Source organism: Myotis nattereri (genome assembly GCF_964212035.1).
Source record: "Myotis nattereri genome assembly, chromosome: 16".
Classification (NCBI taxonomy): Eukaryota; Metazoa; Chordata; class Mammalia; order Chiroptera; family Vespertilionidae; genus Myotis; species Myotis nattereri.
The window spans coordinates 32,292,115-32,305,868 of NC_138091.1; the positions used below are offsets into that span (position 1 = coordinate 32,292,115).

Here is a 13,754-nt window from a genome sequence, read left to right on the forward strand (position 1 = left end):
GGTCCCAGGCTGTGTGCAGTGGGCGTCCCAGGCTGTATGCAGCTGGGCTCCGGGTCCGGTTAGCATGTCCTCGATCACTGGTTATTTCCCACTTTGGAACATGCGTTCCCTCTGTTATCTCAGGGGAGCTCTGCAACAACTGTGAGTGGGCCCATTTTATGGGTGGAAAAGTGAGGCACAGAGGATTAGCCCAAGGTCACAAAGAAAGTGGCTGATGAGTCATAAATTGTGTGAAGCAAATAGCACCCCAATAATACAGACTGAACCACCGTGAGAATCCAGTCATCCTTTCTCCTTCTCTGATCTCACTGAACCGAGCGTTTAGGGGCTTATAGCCCAGTTCTCGTTGCCAGGCCCCCCATTCCACCCTGTCTTTCATGCATCAGAGCCTCGCCTCTGAAATTACAATTTATTTCTGTCGATGTGGAAGACATGGGTGTTACCCTGGGTGACAGTCATAACAGGACAAAAACCAGGAGACCAGACTGCATTTATGGATAAATATATTAGCAAATAAATACATTTCTCAACATAGTGCCTGATTCAAGCGTCTTTCTGTCTGGTTCAGATATAAATAACCATGTGGGTGCCTCGGTACCAGTCCCCACTGACTCTGCGGGAAGAACATTCCCAGGGGGGGTCCTGTGCCCGCTATGCTCCCACATTCACATTCCAAATGGGATCACGCCTGAGGGGCCAGCAATGGTCAGGCTGCCCTGGGGTGAATGTCACCCCAAGGAGGCCCCTCAGCCCTTGCCCAATCAGTACCAGCTACTCAGACCAGACTTCCTGCTCCAAATCTACTCTCGCACTCACACCTCCTGTGTGTCCCTGGCCTGTATGGCTTATACTGGGAAGTGAGCCTCTGGGAACATCTAAACCCAAGGGTCCCACTCAGATGGCCCTCTGTTCTCCCCTGTTCCCTATCCCTACTCGGAGAGAAGACTCTCAGACAAGAATTCCTAGTCCTTGTTCAGCTGTCTTTCTGCCTTTTCTACGTTTATTCCATCTTCTCTCTATGCAGTCCAACAGAAACCCTCTTCTTTCCGCCCACTTTGGGACTTTGACGTGGGAGATCTCCAAGGACGTTATTCCCTCCACTACCCCCAGCCCCAGCTCCTGGAGAAATTGGGGCTGCTGGAGTGACAAGGAAGCTTGAAGGTCAGAAGCTCCACCTCAGGGAGAGAACCCCATACTCTGGCTTCCCAGAGCCTCCCCTCTGACTTAATATCGTGTATCTGAAAATTAAGGACAAGAAGGGAAAAACATATTCCCTCATGTACTGGGGCGGGTCCTGCAGGGTCCTCCCTCCCTGCCCTGCTTTTAGTGTTCAGAGGTCACCACAGCTCGTGATCCTTTTGCAAAGAAGGAAAATGGTAAGAGCCAGGGTTGGTGCTGATGCAGCAGCCTTGCCAAGGGGGAGCCAAACTGGTGTGCAGGACTCACCCCGGAAAAGAGGCGGGGAGGGGTCATGAAATCGGCTGGACACACTGGCTGGTATGAACATGAGGTTTGGGATGAGGGAGACCTGCTGGGGCTGGGGGAAGGAGCAGCACCTTTATAACACCTATCTACCCATACCTAGCTTCCTGCTCTCAAAACACAGCCTTCCGGGAAACCAGCCCACACAGGCAGCAGCTGGTTCCCTGCCGGACCCAGGCGTGCTGCACCGCACCTGTGTGCTGCAGACAAGCTCTGGAGCTGGGAGCAGGAAACAAGACCTCCTGCCACCCTCCATCACCGCTCCTCTTCCAGCGGTTCCAGAAAGGACGGCGAGAAGAGGGGTGTTTTCTGAGATCCTTTCTTCTCTCGGGAGCAGGCGTCTGTGCCGGGTAGGCCCTGAGTCATCCAGAGCACACTCTTGGTTGGAGGTAATTACCCCTGAACATCTCACACGGCCTGTTCACACAGCTCCTCAAGCTCCTCCTCCGAGCCTGCATTTAGAGAGAGGGGAGGAAAGAGGTCACCGGGGGTCACACAGCCCCTTGCTTATACCACCTGCAGGAGAGTACGGCTGGGAGGCAACCACAGAGAGGGAGGAGTACAGTGTGTCCAGAAGGGATGATTGGATTGAAAGCTGAGAGGGGCCCCAGTGGGGATCCAGGGTGGAGAAAAACAAATCTAGAGAAAGAGAAACACATATAGCAACCAGTGTGTTACCAATACCTACTCTTCATTCATTCTCCCTATAAATATTTATTAAGCACTCGTGAATCTGGCCTGCCAACATGTGCCATATTGAAGACCAAAATGAGTAAGTATGAACCTGGCAACCCTGTAGGAGAGAAGGCTTGTGTGCAAATGGGAATAATGCCAGTGGGACAGGACTGGGGTCTTAGAGATGAATGGAGTAAGGCGAGAGGTCATGTCCCAGGGGAGTAATGAGCTGGTCCTTTAGGAATAGGTAAGAATTGGAATTATGGGAATAGGAAGGCAGCAGAATATTCTGGGCTGCAAAATCCGCAACATGTGTCAAACCAGTTTGGCTAAAGCATGGAGCAGGGGAAGGGAAAGGGAAGAGTGGAAAATAAGGTTGGGCAGGAAGAGGGAGGCTAGATGGTGCTAGAGCTTTGAAGGCCAAACCAGGTTGGATTTTTCTTTACTGTGGACAAAACAGGACATTTGAGGATTTCTGGATGGCTGATTGGAGGAAGATGGCCCTGGAAGCAGTACACTTAAAAGAGTAAATGAGCTTGGCGTGTGTGGTTTAGTGGTTGAGCGTCAACCCATGAACTTGGAGGTCAGGGTTCGATTCCTGGTCAGGGCACATGCCCAGGTTGTGGGCTCGATCTCCAGTAGGGGGAGTGCAGGAGGCAGCCGATCAATGATTATCTCTCATCATTGATGTTTCTACCCCTCTCCCTTCCTCTCTCTGGAGGGGGGAAAAAAAGAGTAAATGGTTTACACTTCTCCCCAACCAGAGGGTAAATAGCTTAAATCACCCTGCTCAGGAAGACAGATAGCAGAAATCTAATTAGTGCCATTTGCCAACCACACCAAAGGACAGATGAGATTAAGAGAATAAATCTCATTTTGGTACATCAGCATAAAGCTGATGATTATCCTATTGAAATCCTCCCCCAAGTCCTCCCCTAAACGCCCAGTCTTAAACCCCTCAAACAAAGGTCCCAGCAAGCACTCTCCTTCCCAGGAGCACCCCCTTACCTTTCCCCTCCAGCTCCTTCTTCCCCCACAGGCATGCTTCTCCTAAACTCTAAGGGACCCCATGAGGCTTGCAACCAGGAGAGCAATGGGCAGTGGCAGTTCCTCCCAGGCAAACCCCTTGAACCTGTTCCCAAGGCTCCCTTTTCTCTGACTTCTTAGTGAGCCAAAGCAGCCCAGCCTAGGCTCATTTCCTTTGTTTCACTGTCCCCAGCTTTAATAAACAGCCTCTAAAATTCACCTGGATTCCTGTTGTGAAATTTTTCTGCAGGAAGTCAAGTACTACCAGACTTGACCATACAGTACCACCAGCCCTAGGCAGACCCTCTCAGGGACAGGTCCCCTTTCTGGTAACACCCCTGCCTGGTCCATAATTTTGTTCCTCAAAATATGTCCAGGAACCGTGTCTCCCTCCTGAGGGGGTCAACTTCAGTCCAGAACAGAATTCTCACCTGGATCTGAGGTGGAAATCTGACCCTGTCTACTTGACCCTGCTCTAGCCAGAACCCAGGAACCCAAGGCCACTCCCTCCTCCCTGGAGGGCCTGGACCCATCCACACTGAGCCACACTTCCTGACCCCTGGCTCCATTCACAACTCAGGAGTCCCGAGTCCTAGCTCAGACCTTTCCAGATGCCAAGGTCTTCCACCCCAGGTGTTTTCTAACATCTAGGCCACACTAAGACTTCCCCTGAGACCTCCCTATGATCTGTAGCCAAGGAATGACACCTGGCAGAGCCAGAGCGCTCTAGCCAGCATCCTAGGCAATGGCAGTAGTTCAGTATTTTGACTGTCACACCTGTTGTACACTTCTCAGCTCCCATCAACCCCTTGTCATTGGATTTCATTTGTTCTGCAATATACAGCTCTCATCTCCTCTCCCCACCACACCCGCTTCCCCTGAAAACTCACCAGGCTGGGCTGGCAGCACCTGGCAGTGTGGGTAAGGGCACGGCCTGCCCTCTGGGGTGCCAGAACTCCATCTGGAAGGCCCTTCCCCAGGTGGGTGTGGTCCCAGGGGCTGGCGTGGAGTCAGACACAACCACACTGGCTGTGAACTTGGGTAACAGGCACCTGGGGTTTCTGGTAGCATCCTCCTTTCTAGGCCCGGAGGTCCGAAGATCAGTGGGTGGGCCTCTGGGGACCAAGGGTATGCCAGGCTGGGGTCATAATGGGCGGAAATCTGGCAAGTTAGGTGAGGAGTCAAGTCCTGGGGCCGAGAGGCTGGGGTAGGTTCTGAGGGACCCCCCCGCCGTTTCCTCTGTGGGTGTCGGACAGGGAAGCCAGATTTCTGCAAGTGGAAGAGACTGCTGGGACTGGGACTGGGGCTGGAAGCATCATTTAGGTCTGGGGCTGGCTCTGTGAGGGCCCCGGGCTGTTGTGGGAGCTGCCAGGTAGGGGCTGCTGCGTTGGATCTGGCAGCTTGCTGATCAGGAGAGGACGGCTCTGGCTGGGGCAGTGTCCGAGGAACAGCAGGCCGGGACTGGGGGACCCCAGTTTCAGCACCAGGCTTCCTGCCGTGCCACTGGAAGCGCTTTTTGTAGTGGTGGTGCCGATGGCGATGATAGTGGACATGGCTGGAAACCTGGGCTTCCCCTCTGGGCACCACCGAGTCCAAAGAACGGGGTCGCGAGGTCACACTGGGCTGCGTCTCCTCCCCCTGGGGCTCCCCTTCAGGGCTGCAGTAGACCAAGGGGTCAAAGTCACTGCTGAGAGAGCTGCGGAAGGTAGAACTGCTGCCATGGATGCCTTGCAGGCTGATGTCTGTGCAGTTGACCATTGAGTCACTTGAAGAGCCATGACAGGGCCCCGAACTGGAGTCACTGGCTGGCCCATCTGCCAGGTAGCCGCTGCGTTCTGTGCAGTAGCTTTCTGCAGACCCACTGCTGTCATGAGGCCTGGCCCGGCGTGGAGGTGCTGGGCAAGCGGCAGTGTGCTGTGCAGTGCACTGCAGGCGGCTCAGACCCCAGCTCTGCGCAAAGGGGTGCTGGGCCACTGTCCGATGCTGCTGCTCACCTGGAGCCAGGGGATGTGGAGCTCTGGGGAGGCGGTGGTGCCGGGGGCCCACGCCTGGCTCCTGGGCGGGTTGGAAGGGACTAGGTCGTGTGGGCCGAGCCGCTGCCGTCCGGGAAGGGCCCAGCAGGTAGGAAGCTGGGAGGTGGTAGTGGGCATGACCAGGATGCTGACGAATAAGGTGGAGTCTCCGGCCTGGTTCCTGGTAAGACCGAGAGGGTGCCAGGGACTGGGAAAATGAATCTCCCCCTGGAAGAAAGAAGCAAGAGCACAGGTGTTTGCACAGACCTATGAGGGTGCATTCAGAAAGGTGTGGCTGTAGCATACCTCTCTGAGCCTGCACAGCCTTAGAGCCCAGTCAGAATCTGGGCGACCGGGGATGTTCCTAACCTGTATGTGCCCTGGGATGCCCTCGCTCCCTCCAGTCAGGTTGTCCCCTGGGGTTTCCACTCCACATGGCAACCCCTGCTCCCCTCAGTCATGGGGGCTCCCTCGCTGTAAGCACACACTGCACCTCTGGGTGGATTCAAAAAAGGCTTTCTTTGCCTCAAGATACTTCATTTCCATCTCTTAGGAAATTGCCATAATATCCTGGTTTTGATAGCATAGGATTGTTTATTGCCAGAAAGTTGAAATAAATATACAAGTTCAGATTTAGACTCAACAAAGCTGTCATAAAAATACAAATAATTTTTAGAATAATAAAGATGTCTGCCCTGTGAAGGGCCCTCCCCCTCAGACAAGGCACTTCCGAGCAGTGCGCAGCTTAGAGAACTGTTGAGGTAGTGCTGCTTCCTCCCAGCTTCAAGGCAAACCCTTCCCCACAGGGAAACCAGGTTCTAGATCAGGGATGGGGAACGTCCAGTCCATGGGCCATATGAGGCCCCAAAATCATTTGGTTTGGCCCTGCCAAGGCATTAGGGGTGAGTTAATGAAATGTTTGACCCAAATAGCAGACTAATTTTAAGTTGATAATTTTGTATGGCCTGTGAATGATGTTATAAATACCCACATGGCCCTTGGCAGAAACAAGGTTCCCCACCCCTGCTCTAGACCCATCTGCCTGTACATAGGGCAGACCTTGGTCCGCCTCCTACCTACGATGTTGAACATGCAGAGGGGACAAGTCCGATGCTGATAGAGCCAGGGGTCCACACAGGCACGGTGGAATTCGTGGAGGCAGGTAATGACTCGTAGCTCCTGGAGAGAACAAGGGGCCAAACCAAAGTTATCTGTAGCTACAGGAGTGGCCAGGAACCAGAACATCCCCCTAACTTCCTCTGGCCTCTCCTTTTGGTATCACCTACTTGCAAAAGACCTCCTAGTGGAATAAGAAAGGTATGGGCTTTGGTATAAAGTAGACCTGGATTTTGCCACTTAGCTACATGACCTTGGGCAAGTTTCTTGACAGTTTTCTGCTGTGCAGAAAGGATAAAAAACTAATCTACCCTCACCCCTCATGGTCATGAGACTAAAAGGAGATAATGCATCTTAAGCACCCACTGCAGGGCCTGGCACATGGTACACACTCAACAAACAATAGTTCTCTTTCCTGGAAAACCAGGAAAATAACCAAACCTCAGGGATGTCTCTACCTCTGCACCTTGAAGGCTACAAAGGACACAGATGCAGCCAGAGCACCCACACCAGCCTCCTCCCCCAAGCTCTAGTCTCCCTCCCCAGCCTGGTCACAGAGGTGAGCCATGGTCTCTGCCTTACCTGGCCCTCAGAGAACTCCTCCAGGCAGATGGCACACACAGGGGCTGAGCTGCAGCTGCTCTCTGAGTCTGGCCACTCAGCCCGGGCCCTCCTACAGCTGGCCTGGTACCTCCTGGTGGCCAGCTGGCTGATGGCCCAGGCTGTTCGCTGCTGAAGGGAATCCTGGGAAAAAGGGTAGGGCTCAGAATGGGTAAGGAATCCTTTTCCCTCACCCCTGGGCCCTAGCTTGTACTCAATTCCTGGTCATTCTGATAGATCATGTGGTCAATTGGCTACCTTTGAAAGTCTGTCCCTTTGAGTTCATATATGGCTCTGCCAAGCAGGCCAAGCCCTCCCACCCCACTCCCCCACTCATCAAGCTTCCCTTCCCTTGATGACCTGATGGAGAGAGTTTTTACCCAACTGCCTGCTTAACATCTCAACTTGGATATCCAACTGGCACCTCAAACTTGGTCCAGCTTCTTCCTCAAACACCCCAATGTGCCACAAACTGAATTCCCTAATCCCAATTACCCCCCTCCCCCCAACCACATACCTGCCCTCCCCCAGTCTTCCCCATCTCAGTCAATGGCAATTCCATTCTTTGAATTGCTCAGGCCAAAAATCTTGGTGCCATTCTTGACTCCTCTCTCTCACACTCCATGATCACCCCACTAGTAAACCTGTAGCTCTACCTTCAGAGCATTTAACTAACTGTCACCTCTTTCCCTGCTACCTCCCTAACCCAAGCTACCATGACCGTCACCTGGATTCCTGTAAGAGCCTCTTAGCAGGTTTCTCTGTTTCCAGTCCTGCCTCCCTGTAATCTAGTCTCCTCAAAGCGGCAAGAGGGATCATATTAAAACTCAAGTCAGATCTTGGCATTCCTTCTGTTAGAAACCCTTCAATGGCTCTCATTTCACCCAGCGTGAAAACAAAATCCTGACAATGGCCTACACAGCCCAATGCAGCGGGGCCCTCATGACTCCGTCCTCGCCTCCTGCTCAGTCCTCTCACTCTCTCCCTTCCAATCACAGGGCCTTCTCACCGCTCCTCAGACATCCCACAGGCTTCCGCCTCAAGGCCTTGACTGACTGCTTTCTTCAATCAATCACTCTGTCCCCAGCTACCTGCACAGGTAACCTCCTCCCCCATTTAGGGTCTTTACTGTAATGGCATCTTCTCAATGAGGCTTCCTGGCCTTACTTTTTAAAAAAAAAAAAAAAAAAAAATTTTTCCTAGCAAAGCATCTTTCTGCCGAAACTGGTTTGGCTCAGTGGATAGAGCATCAGCCTGCGGACTGAAAGGTCCCAGGTTCGATTCCAGTCAAGGGCATGTACCTGGGTTGCGGGCACATCCCTAGTAGGAGGTGTGCAGGAGGCAGCTGATCGATGTTTCTCTCTCATCGATGTTTCTAACTCTCTATCCCTCTCCCTTCCTCTCTGTAAAAAATCAATAAAATATATTTTTTAAAAAAAGCATCTTTCTTTCTTTATTTATTTTTTAATTATTTTATATATTTTTATTGATTTCAGAGAGGAAGGGAGAGGGAGAGAGAGATAGAAATATCAATGATGAGAGAGAATCATTGATCAGCTGCCTCCTCCATTCCCCCTCCTGGGGATTGAGCCCGGAAACCCAGGCATGTGCCTTTGACAGGAATTGAACCTGGGATCCTTCAGTCCACAGGGATGATGCTCTATCCACTGAGCCAAACTGGCTAGGACCCTAGCCTTACTTTTTAACTCTGTCCCCTTTGCCTTACCTCTCCTCCTTTCTATTTTATTTTTTTCCCTAGCACATATGACCATCTAAAATACTACTAGTATATATTTTACTTATTTCTTTTTTTTCATTGTCTATCTTGTCCCACTAGAATGAAAGCTCCTGAGGGAAGGGATCTGTTGTCTTTTTTGTTCCCTGTGCTACCCCCAGTCCCTGGAACAGTGCCTGGCACATATGAGGTGGCTCAGTGTATTCATCAAATGAATGAACAAATGAGCAAACCTATGGAGCAAGGCTGCTGGAACTCACCAAAGTTAAATGCCAGTATATTCAGATGTAAACTATTTCATGAGCATAAAGGCAACTTCTTTCCTCACTTTGTTTCCTCCTCCTCACCCTCCCACACACATGCACATGCCCACCTCCACCAGGAAGCCCACCCTGCTCACCGGCCTGCTGTGGCGTGGGCGGCACCGGATACGGAGCACCGAAGCCAGGATGACCACAAAGATGGTGCCCACCACCGTCAGGAGGATCCACACATCATAATCTGGCTGGCGGAGCAAACAGAGAGGGAAAGGGTCATGTTCTGGAAGGAGCTGGGTCAACCTGGCAGGAACATGGGAGCCCGGGTGACATAAAGATTGCGAAAGGTCCCCTTGAGTCTTCTAGCAGAGGGGGCGGGGTGGGAAGAACCTGCAGGTGGGGTTAGGTGGTTCCTCCCTGCCCGCAGGCACTTACTTGCAGGAGAAGGTCCTCCAGGTGTCAGCTGTGAGAGGCACTATCTGAAGACCCGCGTGCTTGGGGAAAGGGGGAAAGGGACCCCTCTGAGAGGCGGGAGCTACCTAGTGAGCCGCTGGGTGAGGGTCCTAGCCAGCAGAGAAACACCAGCCAGGGTTCAGGGGGCCCAGGGGTCAAGGTTCCCTTCTGGCTCTGCTACTCTGCGCCACGAAACCGCAGAGCTGAAACAACGTTACAACTCAGCTGGGCCGACTGGCTCCTTCTGCAGATGAGGCCCAGAGAGGAAGAGAAAGCGCCCGGAGACACACAGCCGGGGGATGAAACTGGACTCGGGGGTTTCCAAAGTCTCGCCAGGAGTCTGAGGGCTTCGGTGGGAGACGCCAGGAGACAAAGTGAGGGTAAGAGCAGGTGCTGGCGCAGGGTCTGGGGACCAGCAGTGCTTACCCAGGTCGGGGGCTCCTTCAGCTCAATCCTCACATGGGCCTTGCGGTTCTTGTACACAAACTCCATCAGCTTCTCGGCATCCTCACCCCAGATCAACACCACTGGCCAAGTCAGCCCCAGCGGCTGCTGCAGCTGCAGAAGGAAAGGCCCACGGGGCTGCTGTGTCCTGACTTCTCCGCCCCCTGTCACTTCATCTTCCTCTGGCCAGCACCACCTCCCACACCCCACTGTCCCTGGGTACCTGCTCCGCAGCAGCTCGGTCCTCGGTGATGTCAAAGAGGACGGCGCTGGCTCCTCGCTCACCCGCCATTCGGGCCTGCAGAGGCACACAGCAGAGGGCCAGCTGGGTCAGAACAGGACGCAGCCCATCCACACCCACTGTACCTCCTCACACCCCTTCCCAGGGCCCTGTACACGCCGCACCCCTGCACGCTCACATGTAAGGGGTCAGTGGAACTGGGGTTTTCTACCCTACTCTGAGTTCACCCAGGTCCTACTGCCTTCCAGGACAATATTCAGGCCTTCCTTTCCTAATGGGACAAACCCTTAACAAGGGTTTAGTAGGGGTCAGGCGGTGAAAAGGCTCTGAGGCTAGGGCCAAATAAGGCAGCCCCTGTCCTCAGGGTTCCACCAGTCTGCCTTCACTAAAAGAGTGCGAGCAGAGAGTAGGGAATGGCCAGCAGCCTAGAGCCTGAGGATGACCAGTCCCCAGTACAGAGGGAGTGGGAAGAGCAGAGAGGTGGGCAGCTGCTCCAGAATAGAGTCCAGCCCTGCCTGACAAGAGGAGTCTGCCGGGGATCCCCCAGTGCAGGCAAAGATCTAAGAGCCTGGGACACTGCTCCTCCCCGAGGTCTCCGTGCAGAGCCCCAGGCTCAGCCCGCCTCATGGGCTCTCTCCCTGCCACCTCTAGTTTGCCTGCTCTTTCTCTGACTCCAGTTCAAGGACTTGATGGAGTCCAGTGCTTTATCCTTTCATCCCCTCCCTGAGAGGTGGCACTAGAGACTCCGGTAGGGAGGGACCTGAGAGGCCGTTCCCACAGGACACAGCCATACACATGTGCACAGGCATGCTCGCCAAGGCTCCAGGAGCAAGCTTGGGGAAGCGGAACCTAGCCAACCAGGCGGGGCAGAGAGCAGAGCCAGAAAGAACAAAAAGCAGGGATCTTGGGGCTCTGGGTGTGGGGTAAGAGAAGGGCGATAAGAGCTAAGGGTGGGGTGGAGGCACAGGGCAAAGGACCGACAAACAGACACTGTTACTGGCCTTAGTGTCAGGTCTCCCTGCCCTGCACAGCCACCTCCAGACTCCCTCCCTTTTAAGGCCGGGCCTTCATGCTCCTGGGGGCCTGCTGAGTCTTGGGGGCCCTCCTGCAGGTACTGAAGGAGTTAATCCTCCTGCAAGCAGTGGTGGCAGGAAGAGGAGCCAGTGCTGGGGCTTACTCACACTCTCGGAGCTTTGATCTCTGCTTCCCTTCCCGCAGACAGCCTGTTGGGGCAGGTCTCCTGCCAGGCAGGCCCGGAGCGGCCACTCTCCTGCTCCCTGCACCCTGCTCCCTGCTCCCCAGGTGGCAGCAAGGCCAGGGGCCTCTCAGAACAGGCAGCCCGCAGGCAGGGGAGCCGAGCCGGGAGACACCAAGTGGGGCCCTGTTTTGGTCAGGAGGGTAACTTTCCTCTTCTCTCTTCTCGCAGGGAAGCTGGGCTGGGCCCTCTACCAGCACCCAGGCCCAGCCCAGGCCCAAGCTGCCAGGCTAATTGACTGGAAATTCACGAGACTCCGGAATGGAGTTACTAATGACGTTGAGAGGTCACAGCCTCCTACCCACTTCCGACCAGAAAGTCCACCCCACCTAGGCAACCCCAGGTAATTTTCAGAGCCCTCCAAGCCAGGGTGTGGGAGCAGCCACAGGGGAAAAGGAGAGGGACTCCTACAGCTAATCTCAGAATCCAGGGCTTGGCCAAGGGGCGGGGAGGTCACCCCAAGTCTTCACAGAACTGAGAGTCCCGGATCCTCCATGCTGCCAGGGCCTCAAGTTTCTTACTCCCAGAATGAGACCCTGGACCAGCCCTGCCTGGAAAAGCACGAGGGAAGGGCACAGACTCCTTTCTCTGGAGATTTTACTTCCCCACCCCTCTCTCTTTGAAGGATTGGGGTAGAAACAGTGGAAAGTAATTACCCTGCCGTTCAAACACCCCAGCCCATTACAGCCCATAATTACAAAGTTGTAAAAATGATCAAAGAGAGAAAGTTGGCCAAGAGGAGAAACAAAAAGGACTTTCAGGCAGTGGGTGCCTGTGTCTAGAGTTCCAGGAATCAAAAAGTAAGCTGGCGGACCTCTTTCTGCCCATGTTCCTTCCCGTCAGTGGGAGGGAGGGAGAAGAAGCACTTCTTCGGGAACTATAATCTGAAGGCAGAGAGGAATGGGAGACTGGGCTTTAGAAAGACAACCCAGAGACGTTTGGGAGCTGCCAAGAGTCAGCCAGCCCCCCAGAGGGAGCAAGCAAGGCTGCCCACAGCCTCCATCAATGGGAGTCAATACAGCCCAGGGCTTCTACACTACCCTCTGCACTTCTCTGGGCCTTTGATCTTCCTCTCCAGACACAGTGACAGTCTCAGTACATCTTCTCCTCATCAGAGACTGACTGAGCACCTACTGTGCGCAGGGCATCAAGCCAGGGAAGGGTAGGCCTCGAGACCAACTCATAATCTAGTTGTTGGTACAGGGCATATACATAAAATTATAATGCTAAAAACAAAGAAAAAACGTTATAATACTGATGACCACATTTTTTTCTCGTTTTTGTCTTGTTTTGTTTTATATGTGTGTGTTTTTTTAAATTGATTTCAGAGAGAGGAAGGGAGAGGGAGAGAAAGATAGAAACTTCAATGATGAGAATCATTGATCGACTGCCTCCTGCATGCCCCCTATTGGGGATTGAGCCTGCATGTGCCCTGACTGAGAATCAAACTGTGATCTCCTGGTTCAAGGTCAACACTCAACCACTGAACCACACAGGCCGGGTGATAACCACATTCTTGAGCACAAATGAATAAAATAGATCAGTAGTTTCCAAACTTTTTTTTCACTACAGAGAGCCCTTCTCTCCACTACCCCCCTCCCCCCCCCCCGCCACACACACACACACACACACACGCACACACACACATGCACGCACACACAATCTGACACAATCTTCAATACATGAAACAGATAAAAGTGAGCTGAAGTTGAGGGTAGGAGTAAGAAGGGCCCTTGGTTTCCTCAATCCACAAGGCGCCTCCATGAAACCTGGTGTGGAAAGAATGGCCAGAGACCCTGGCAATGTGCCAGGAGTGAGAGATTTCTGTTCCTAGTGGGCTAGCTGGGCTGGGCCTGTCGGCAAAGATACAGTAGAAGGAAGAGGGGGGATTCATCTGGGCTTGAAAGCAAGGGGAGGAGGAAGTAGACGGGATATGGCCCACTCTACCCAGACTGCTTAGGTCTGAGTCCTGAATTTGCTACTAATTATTAGCTGTGACGCTTTAGGCAAATCACTTAACTGTTCTGTGCCTCAGTTTTCCTGTCTGTAAGCTGGGCGTAATCACAGGACCTACTTCGCAGGGTTGTTCTAAGGACTATATAACTTAATCCACGTGAAGCCTTATAATAGTGCCTGGCACTATACATTCCTTAATTATTGGTTATTATTACATCTGCTGTTACGATGTGCTTTGTGTCCATGATTTCATTTACTCCTCACAACAACTCTGTAAGATGGTCATCGGCCCCTCTTTTTTAAAAAAATATATTTTATTGATTCTTTTACAGAGAGGAAGGGATAGGGATAGAGAGTTAGAAACATCGATGAGAGAGAAGCATCAATCAGCTGCCTCCTGCACACCCCCTACTGGGGATGTGCCCGCAACCCAGGTACATGCCCTTGACCGGAATCGAACCTGGGACCCTTTAGTCCCCAGGCCGACGCTCTATCCAGTGAG

The 13,754-nt window shown here is 53.0% G+C and overlaps 1 protein-coding gene across 1 annotated transcript in view; it reads right to left on the bottom strand.

The window, feature by feature from the left end:
• Window positions 1-487: 487 nt before the first annotated feature.
• Window positions 488-13,754, bottom strand: part of RNF43 (ring finger protein 43) — a 60,585-nt gene continuing 47,318 nt past the window's right edge. Inside the window, 9 exon segments of the mRNA XM_081110068.1 lie at window positions 488-1,934; window positions 4,074-5,423; window positions 6,272-6,374; window positions 6,894-7,055; window positions 9,047-9,151; window positions 9,783-9,914; window positions 10,024-10,098; window positions 10,857-10,929; window positions 10,931-10,953. Coding sequence (XP_080966194.1) covers window positions 1,891-1,934; window positions 4,074-5,423; window positions 6,272-6,374; window positions 6,894-7,055; window positions 9,047-9,151; window positions 9,783-9,914; window positions 10,024-10,098; window positions 10,857-10,929; window positions 10,931-10,953 — 2,067 coding nt within the window. The 3' untranslated portion in view covers window positions 488-1,890.